This window comes from Mangifera indica, chromosome 15 (genome assembly GCF_011075055.1).
Source record: "Mangifera indica cultivar Alphonso chromosome 15, CATAS_Mindica_2.1, whole genome shotgun sequence".
In the NCBI taxonomy this organism is placed as follows: Eukaryota; Viridiplantae; Streptophyta; class Magnoliopsida; order Sapindales; family Anacardiaceae; genus Mangifera; species Mangifera indica.
The window spans coordinates 7019797-7030404 of NC_058151.1; the positions used below are offsets into that span (position 1 = coordinate 7019797).

Genomic DNA, 10608 nt, shown 5'->3' on the forward strand with positions numbered 1-10608 from the left:
ATCTTACATGAGCAGATTGAGGTGGTTACAAGATTGTTCGCTTGGTTGGATATCAGGTTGACTTTACTTGATGAGATTTGAGCTAGACAAGCCACTAATGAGTGGTGTACACAAATGATACATTGTATTATTGATGGATTAGAGCCCGATTTTAGAATGTTGGATAAGGTTTTAAAATTCTAAGATAGGGTCTATATTCCTCAAGATGACGATCTGAGGACTCAAATTTTGATCGAGGTATATAATGTGCTTTGCATGACCACCCTGGGAGTGAAGAAATGTATTAAGACCTGAGAAAATCTTTTTGGTAGTCTGACATGAAAAAAGTAGTAATGGATTTCGTGTCAAGATGCATGGTCTATTAATAGGTCAAGACGGAGCATCAGTGATCGTCTAAGTTATTACAACCTTTGACTATTCTTAAATGGAAATGAGAGGAAGTCCTTATGAATTTTGTAGTAAGACTGTCAAGGCTTAGAGGTGGATACAATGCCTTATGAGACATAATAGATCGGTTGGCCAAATCGATATACTTCATACTGGTAAAAGATAATATAGATACTGATCGATTGGGTAGGTTTATGTTAGAGAAGTTATGAGACTTCATAGGTACTGGAAAGGATTGTGTTAGACAAAGACATTTGATTGGTTTCAACTTTCTAGTAGGGCCTATAAAAGACATTGGGTACTTGCCTATCTTTTAATACTACCTATCACCCCTAGATAGATGGTTAGACAAAAAAGATTAATTAGATAATTGAGGATATGTTGAGGGCATGTTGCTTAGATCAGAGGGTAAATTGGATATATGTTTTACCTTTGATAGAGTTCGCATGCAATAATAACTATCAAATAACTATTCAGATAGCTCTTTATGAGACACTCTATAGGAGAAGATATCGATCCCAACTGCATTGAGATGAATAAGAGAGAGAGATGAGTTAACAAGGGCTTTGAGACCCATGATGGCCCAACAGATGATTAACTAGGTCAGGCTAATTTGAGAGAGGATGAGACAGGCCTAAAATCGACAAAAGAGTTTGCAGATTAGAGGAGATGTGATTTGAAGTCCAAGGTGGGTGACCACGTCTTTGTAAAAATTACACTGCATTGCTATGTAAGGCAAAAGGGGAAGTTAACACCTTATTACATTAGATCGTATGAGATAGTGAAAAGGATTAGCAAGGTAGTTTATAAACTTACATCACCAGTAAGCATAGGGCGAATTCACAATGTGTTCTATATATCATTACTACACAAGTGTTTAGGTGACCTATCCTAGGTAGTTCTATTTGAGGTTATAGAGCTTAAAGATAACTTAGTTTATAAGAGTGCCCGATATGGATTGTGGATAGACAAATTAAAACACTTAGCCAATGACAGATTCCTTTGGTAAAAGTATAATGGCAAAACCATCGAATCAAAGAGGCTACATAAGAGATTGATGAAGATATGAGACAAAAATACCCCCAATTGTTTGAGTAAATTTTGAGGACGAAATTCTTTTAAGGGTGAAGGAAATGTAACAACCTCAGGTATAGTCAGGGATAATTTAATCATTTGACGTGACCTAGGTCTTTCAGAAGGTTTGAGTACATTGAATTTTCAAAGTAAAAAAAAGTCAAACTTATGGGACATCTATCCCTATGAGTTGACAATTTCAAATCATGCTTGTGCAATTTTCATAGTGTGAATCATGGGAATGCCCATCCCACTCAAAGGGATGACTATCCCAAACATGTTTTTCAACAGTTACAAAACTCTTCTTAGTGCAGTGTTTAGGGTTACACATTCTAACCCTAAACTCACTTTTCACAGAGGGAGCAGTAAGGATTGAGAGCTTTAGAGAGTGACTGAAGTAGATGAACATTGTCGAATTCTTGCCACGTGAAGACTAAGCATCGTCAGAGGAAAGGTAAGCGAATCTTTCTTATTTTCACATGTTTTATTCTTGTTGTGCGTTAATCTATATTTAAGTGAGTTAGGTTTCGATGGTTGCCAAGAGTATAATTATGATGATGGATATGATGATTTAGGGTGTCAATATATATACATATATATATAGAGAGAGAAAGAGAGAGAGAGAGCCTTATGTTTTGCTATGAGTTATGATAATCAGGGTGTTTATGGGTGTCTTTAGAGTGGTCTTGGTGAAAAGAGTCTTAGAATGATTTTGGGTAATTAGGTTGGTAAACCGCCACTAGAGATGACGTGGTTTCATAGGTTGTAGTAGGAGGGATGCCAGTTCTAGTAAGAGTGAGATGATCATCCTATCGTTATAAGGAAGATGACATACACTAGTATGGGCAAGGTAGTTTAGTACTACATGTGGTGGTTATATTAAGGTATGTGTAGCTTAGGTCAAAGGAGGAATAGTCATTCCCTAATATGTAATGGTCGTCCCTTACAATAGATGGAATAGTTATTCCACTATTTGGAATGACTGTCCCTATATTAAGGTGCATGCTTGTGCTTATCAAGGAATAGTCGTGCCTCACCAAAGGTTGTCATGGGCACCGAGGGCCTAGGAAATGATGTTTTGCCCTCTGTGCATGATTAAGGTATGTAAGAAAATCCAAGACTTCCATTCCGACTGGGTTAAGAAAAAGAGGCATCCAAACGTCCATTGCAAGGATATACAAACTATAAGAGGTGTTTAGGACATTCGTTTCATTGGCATACGAATTGTAAAATATGTCTAGGACTTCCTACCTGGGAGCAGTTCGAGTAATGAGTTCTTGATGGCAAGAGGAATCTAGGACATCAACTTAACAAGCGTCCGAGATGTTAGATGATATAAATGGTAAGAGGCATCTAAGACGCCTACTTGGCAAGTGTCGGGACGGTAAATTATGTAAACACAAAGACAAGTTGTCAAGGGATATTCCAATTAATTACGTGCTTACTGGGTGTATTGTCACCATGTGTTTCTTGTGTTGTTGTAGGTATGGGCATGAAGGTGAGGCAGACGGGGGGTTAGCACTTCATTCATTTAGTTAATTTATTTTGGCATTGTTTTACACATTATATTATGAGTTTCAGTTGGGTAATTGGTATTTTGTGGCATATTTGAAGAATAATTTTATTTTAATAAATTTATTGAGGTATTTCATGAAATTGTTTCTTTAAATACACGTTTGATAATCTTTATGGCTTATATGACATGTTATCCTGATTAATTAATCTTAGGGGGCGTTTGGTTGGAGTTTTTTAAAATTACCTTGGTAATCTATCTTTTATTCTTTTGTTTGGTTTGTCAGTAATAAAATATTACAGTAATCTTCTATTACCAATGCTGACGTAGCAGGTAATATAGATAGTAATCTGATTACCACCTTCACATAAGTTATTTAAAGATTACTGAGGTAATCTTGAGTTTATTATAATTATATTATTATTTATTAATTTTTTGAGATAAAAATAAATTTATTTTTAATTAATATGACAAATAATATAAAAATATTTAAAAATAATTATATTCAAAGGTATTTAAGTAAAATAATTTACTAGTAATCTTTTATTACTTTTAACCAAATACAATAATTATTTATATCTATCAAATTTTATCAAACATAGTAATCATTTATATCCAGTAATCTTCTAAGTAATCTATTTTCAAAGTAATCTTTTTATTTTGGTAATAAAATATTACCTAAACCAAACGCTCCCTTAGGGTGTGATCTAGAGAGATAAGGTGTTACACTAATTTTTTTTTTTTTAAAAATAGGTAAAAGGCAAAGAGAGTTTGAGACTTGAGATAAGAGGATTCTGATTTGAATTGAATGAAATGGGTTCCATCCTTGAATGAATCTAAGCTTTTCTTATTCCTAAAAATTGGTTTTCCTTGGTAAGTTTTGTTAAATATATATACAACAACCATTTTGACAAGGTAAAATAGTTCGGTAAATATAGTGTGTTTAGATTCATAAGATAAAATTACGTGTAAATTTAATGGATGATCAAAGCAACTATTTAAAATCAATTATTTTTCCCAATTAAATTCTAATTAATTTTTCGTGAAAGTGATTAAATTATTTATCTTGGAGGGATTATCAGACCTCAAACGTAATGCTTTACGTGACTATTTGTTTGATTTCAATTAGTATGCTATATTTTTTGTAAATTATATTTCTTGATTATGTTAATACTAGGCAAATAAATTTTTTCAACCAAAGTAATAGTTGTTAAAATAACATCTTAGTTAGTTACCACATATTTCCCTCTCACAAAAACACAAGAGTGGATGATTTTTATTTTTTTGAGGGTGGATGAATCTTAGGTCTATTTAACAAGTAAACATTTAATTTCTAAAGCAAAATTATTTGTACTTAAAAAATTGATTATAAAAATTAATTTTAGTACCTTATTATTCTTTTTTAATGGGAAAATGTGGCACCAAAAAATTGTAATTGATTTGAGGGATTAAATTCAATTTAATTGTTGCACATAAGTTTTTATAACTATTTTTTTAATTAATAATAGAGTAATTAATTATGATTTCTGTATTTTCTTGTAGGGAAATTATAAAAAATGACCAAAATACCCCCCATTAAGCAAAAACACCCAAGTTCCTAAGCAAAAATGCCCATAGCTTTTTCTAAAATACCAAAATTACCCTTCCTCTCATCTCATTTATATAAACTCTCTCACTCTCACTCTTACTCTCATTATATATATTTCTTATATCACTTCAATACTTACTTTCACTCATATTTTTATTTAATATCAATTACTACGGGTTCGTTCGGAAAGAAGAAATTCATATTTCTGAATTCGAATAAAAAAATCAATTCGTGAAAACTATATTAAAAATAACATATTATGAATAAATAGATATATTAAAATACCCTAAATTATCAATAATAAAAAAATTACTCGAAAATCTAAAAAAACATATCTGAATTTTGAAAACTACATGTTCAAATAACTTATGAACGAGAAAACAAAAAAATTGATCAAAAATTTCATAATTACATCGTAAAACATGTCTAAAAAAGCACATTATAATTACAAATATCAAATTTGAAAATTACATATAAAAAAATTCTAGCCCCGTCACAAACAAACTCAAAATCATAAAAACCGAAAATCATAAATTTGATAAAATAAAAAAATTGCATAATACACATTGAAATAGTTTTATTTTGGCCTCCAGATTCGATGCAACTAGCAGAGTTAGTTGTTGTTATAGAGCTCGAAACGAGCTTCGCATTGATATATTACAGGCCTCGTAACTCCTCTCGGATTAAAAGTTATGGTCGTTCAAAGTCTGTCTCATATAAACGCTATAGTTTTAAAAAAAGTTAATTTCCCCCCAACCCACCGTATACACAGCAACAACCCACTGTCATGTGGCAAATTTCAAAAAAGCCCACAGTGGGATGAGGACTCTCACAAAGCTCCCTAATATTTTGAAAACACTATTAAGCCCCCTAACCCACTGTCGACAGTGGGAAACACTGTTCCCACTGTCAACTGCCTATCACTTCGAAACAAATTTTTGGCCAAAAATTCATCGTTTCGGGCTCCAATTTCAATAAAAATCAAATCTACTTAGACTATAACACAAAACCCCTCAACCAATTCAAAGAAAACAACTAAGAATCAAAACATTTCAAACATTGCTCAAAATCGAAACCCTAAACCCTAAACCATAAAATCTCCCTCAAATCTCAATAATATGAACAATAACTTGATTCAAACAAGATGACGGAAGATATTCTAACGTGCTGTGCCATTTTAGGTTGCCGGAAACCATAAAAATCGCCAGAAATCCGGCCGACAGTGCGATGACAGTGGGACAGGGGAAAATTTTGAATTTTCCCCTGTTTTTGAACAGTGATTTCACAGTTGAAACTGGGGAAATTTGCTGGGTTTATATATGGGCAGTTTCAACATTTCACAAAAGTTGGGTATTTTTGTTTTAATCTGAATTTTTTGGGCAATTTCACTTAAACCCCCTTACTTTTGCGTATTTTTTATAATTTCCCTTTCTTGTATTGGGCATAGCAATGATTAAGAGATACGTGGAGTTTACATGTTTTGATAAGTTTACATGCTGCCCACTTGGTTTTCATGACATGCATATGATTAATTAAGAGTGATACATGTTAGAGGTTGTTAATACATGTTAAAAGTTGTTAGAAGTGAATCAGGTAGAAAATGCTTAAGCTTCCCAAACTTGTTTTTAAGAATTCTATAAGATCACAGTAGGCAGCAGCATTAAAAAATTTAGTATAGAGAGTTGGGTCCTAATACATAACTCCTCAATTACACATATACAAAAATGCCCAAACATCACAACCAAAGTGATGAAATAGAAGAATTGACTTTACATTTGGTTATCTATATGCATACATATATAATTAATTATTTGGAATTGAAGAAGAAAAATTATTAAAGTTAGATATTGTCTTCAGCAAAAACATTAAGTATGAAATCACGAAACCGCTTTGAATACTGCCTTGGATCAACAGCTGAAATAGAAGTGGGATCATAATGGAAAGATTTATATGCATGCTCCAGCTTCTTGGTAATGTCATAATCTTGAAGTATGTCTATGATTCCAAAGAACATTATAACTTCGTAATATTCTCCAGTTGGTTCTCCTATCAGCTGCAATTCGCATTCATTTCTTCTCACTGTTCTTTCAACCAGAGCTGGCATGTTCAAACCCAACCTAATTCTGCCCAACCACCAATACTTAATTAGAAAAGTTGATATATTTGATTGAATTGTGATTTACATACAAAGACATTAATTACCTAGCTGGTTGATCCATGTCTTCTCTACATAGTCGAGGAATATTTGAATCACTACTTTCAGAATCTACTGCAACAAATTAACAAATTATATATCTAACTGATACATATATATGATTTTATAAATAAAATAAAATATATCAAAATGATCACCTGCAGGAGTTGGAGCTCCAGAAGGAATCAATTCCCCATTTGCAGTATGTCTAAAGTGAAGACCCACTAGAAGACTATAGTCCATAATTCTCTCTTGCTCCAGAAGCTCGCAATCTCTATCAATTTGTCTGAGGAAATTGATAGATAACATAAAACCAAATATAATTAAATAAACCAAATATAATTTATTTAATGAAGAAGAAAATGATGAAGGTTATTGACCTGCAGAATTCTTGAAACCAAGACTTGTGTAGCCTAAATATGAAATTAAGATCAAGGTCTTTTAGAATAGTGTTTTCATCAATATCTGTTTCGGGCTTGTCTGTTATGCGACCAAGGGAAGATCCTTTCAAGTCATACCGTCTATGAATGGTATATTCTGAACAAAACAGATTCCCCATAATGATAAAGCGTACCTGCAAAATTTTAAACAGTTTGTTAAATTAATAAGTACAAACAAGCAATAATAACTTTATTAGCATATAATTTACCTTCCTCTGAATTGGACCAGTTAACTTTACAGAATGTAGACCATAAAATTTGGTGACGAGAGTGCTCTCAAAGGATCGAAAATGATTGTAGTAGGCTGGAAGCATTCTTAAAAAAACCTGTAACATGAGAACGTAGAACAAACTTTTTTATTTTATAAAAGAGATTGATTTTGGGTTAAATTACAAAAGAAATTGAAAAAATTGATGATTATCTCACTTTAAGTTCAGACTTCTTAATTGTCTTGATCATGTAGCGATCATCATTGGTCAAGTAAAAAAAGCTACCACTTTTACCAGGAGATGAAAGCTCCCTTAGGGCATCGTTTCCACAAATAGATATCATGTAATCAGCTGGGTCCACCTTGAACAGTTTTCTCAAAGTCCTGGAAACCCCAAATGTTGATTATCATCACCAATACCATCAATTATATATGCTTAATTTATTCTTTCTAAGTCTTTACCTGAACACTAATGGGCAGTAATCTTTCCATTTAAATTCACAGGATTGATGCGGTGGAGTGTGTTTAGTTCCCTCTGGTGGAAATTTTGTCCATACCTTTTCCTTAGGATCGAAAGCTGAGGCCTTTAGATCAAAGGATGCTGCTGGCGCAGGCCTTCCAACTGAATGTCTATCATGTCACCAAAATTAAAGCAGTTGATGCTTTTAAATGTAAAAGATTTAGGATATCATTTATAAAAGATGAGAGGATTCATTAAAAGAAGTACGAACCTTATTCCAAGCTGCAAATTAAGCATAAGCTCATAATTTTTATGGCCTTTACTTATTGTTTCTCCTTGTCTTTTTCCAGGCCTTGGCAATCTTATTGGCTCCAAAGCAGCAGCAGCATTAGCACTATTCTTAAGATGATCATTTTGATAATTAACATACAAATCCCCATCTGAAACCCTCCCGGGAAAGATGTTTTTATCATCGCCATCCCACAGTTGCATTCTATCTAGTGGCCTCTCCAAGCCCACACTTACCCTCCCATCAACTGAAAGCCTCCTTGGCTTATCATGATCCCCTTTTGAAGAAAGCCATACTGCCAATTTCTTTTGAGATGGCATCACTGAAAGTTTTTCTCCAGATGAAACTTTGCAATCCGATAAATCCACATTATAAATATTTTGAGGATCCCATTCTAGATTTCTCTCTAACCCGGATTCCGAAGGAAAATAATTCCCATTTTGCTCATTAGGATCCCTACTCCAATTCCCCACATAAAAACTCTCATCAGGCCATTTAAAGGTCCCATTTCCTTTTGGTACACCATCTTCCCAAAAACCATCATATACATTCCCATTAGTCCATACAAATATCCCTTTCCCACAAATAACTGCTTGTTTCCATTCACCAACGTAGAAATTACCATTCTTCCAATGGTATTTCCCTTGCCCTTCTTGAACTCCACATCGCCATTCACCATCATACGAATCCCCATTGGCATAACGTTTTACTCCATGACCATGTTTCATGTTCATCACCCATTGCCCTTTATAAGTATCTCCATTTGATCCAGTACATGTACCATTTCCATCCATAAAACCCATTTTAAATTCTCCCTCATAAGTCGCTCCTGATGGCCAACTAAACCTTCCTTTACCCATTGTTTTTCCTTTATACCATTCTCCTTCATACATGCATCCGTCCACCCACAAATATTTTCCTTGTCCATGAGGAAAATTATCGTACCATTGCCCCATATAGTAGTCTCCATTTGATAAAATCTTTTCAACATTGGACGTCTCTGCAAATTTTTCCGTACACTCTTGATCGTTTTCATCGTCGGCATGGGCTACGGATGTCGTCCCAAAGATGCTGTTAGCGCGCTTTCTCGCCGCCTGTGTTTTTCGTATCGTGGCTTCCCATGCCTTCGCCATGCTGCTGTATTGCTCTTTGCTCATTGTGCGAAATTTTGCTATCGATTTTAACATGCCATATCAAGATCCAATCATTTTGGCAGTATCATATTCTAAATAAATGAGAGGACGGGACAGGACAATTAGAATAATGAGAAGAAAATATGACTTGAATAATGCAATTACTCCACTTATGAAATTGGTTTATTAGGGAAAATATTATTAACCAGATAGAAAATGTTTAAAAAATGCAGTGCAGCAACCCGTAACCATGAGACGAAACGATACAATACGAAGAATTCAATGTTTCTCTCTCTATGTCTTTTCTGTTTCTGTGAAAAAAGCGAAAAGAGCGTCAAAAACTAAACCAACATTAAAGGTCGAGTCAAATTTTTGAAACGCTATTTTGAGTTGTAAGAGGATTATGCTATTTTTACTTTGCAAGGATGAATATTTCACAGATTAATCACGACGGGATCGGGACATGTGTCAATAGTTTGTTGATTTTAATTTCTTAATGCTTTCATCTCAAAAAACACATCTGTAACATATAAAACCTTAAATAATCACCATGAACTAATTTTTGATAAAATTTTTAATTATAGATAAAGATAAGACAATTATTTTTATAATAATATTAAATATATATAAACTAACAATATTATCTCTACCTATAGTTTTTAACTTTTAAAAAGTAATATTTTCTCCTATCACAAACTTAGGATTTCCATATTTTACCAACTTTAACCACCCCCCAAAACTTTTAAAAACAATAGTTTCACCTCTCTTTTAAACTTTAATTTTCGACATCCTCTCTTTCCATCTCTGACCTTCTCTTTGCTTGAGAAGACGGGAAACAGTGGCGTGACAAAGAGGTTTTCTTGTTGACTCAGGTGAAGGAGGAGGCCAGAGAGGATGTCAAAAGGGATGTTGAAAACTAAAGTTCAAGAAAGGGAAGAAGTTATTGTTTTAAAAAGTTTTGGGAGTTGGCTAAAGTTGGAAAAAGATGGAAACCCTAGGTTCGGAGAGAAAATATTACTTTTCAAAGTTTAAAAACTTTAAACAAGAATAAAGTTGTTAGTTTTCAAAATTTAGAGAAGAAAATATAATAAATTATATATTTTTAATATTATTGTTAAATTGACAATTTTATCCTTATAACTGAAAATTTTAACAAAAGTTAATCAGTAAATGGGTATTTGAAATTTTCATATACTGCAAGTGTATTTTTTAGATTGGACTAAAATTTAGATGAAAAATAGTCCTTTAACACCAATTCAACGTGATTGGCTAAAATGTTGGTCATTTCTTCCATTGATTACTCACCCTGTTATCTTTAAGAG

At 33.2% G+C, this 10608-nt stretch overlaps 1 protein-coding gene across 1 annotated transcript; it reads right to left on the reverse strand.

Annotated features, from left to right (window-relative positions):
* Positions 1-6402: 6402 nt before the first annotated feature.
* Positions 6403-9310, reverse strand: LOC123198099 (phosphatidylinositol 4-phosphate 5-kinase 4-like). Its single transcript, XM_044612684.1, has 8 exons — positions 8136-9310; positions 7867-8034; positions 7623-7788; positions 7406-7522; positions 7137-7330; positions 6915-7042; positions 6770-6831; positions 6403-6702 (listed from the first exon to the last, which is right to left on the reverse strand). Exons 1-8 carry the CDS (start codon positions 9308-9310, stop codon positions 6403-6405), a joined length of 2310 nt encoding a protein of 769 aa, XP_044468619.1.
* Between the last annotated feature and the right edge of the window lie 1298 nt (positions 9311-10608).

Coding starts and splice junctions, on each gene's coding strand:
- LOC123198099 (XM_044612684.1), bottom strand. CDS start 9,310: ATGAGCAAAGAGCAATACAGCAGCATGGCGAAGGCATGGGAAGCCACG. Junction 7,523..7,622: donor TTAAGAAGTCTGAACTTAAA/GTGAGATAATCA, acceptor CTCATGTTACAG/GTTTTTTTAAGAATGCTTCC. Junction 7,331..7,405: donor CTGGTCCAATTCAGAGGAAG/GTAAATTATATG, acceptor AAAATTTTGCAG/GTACGCTTTATCATTATGGG.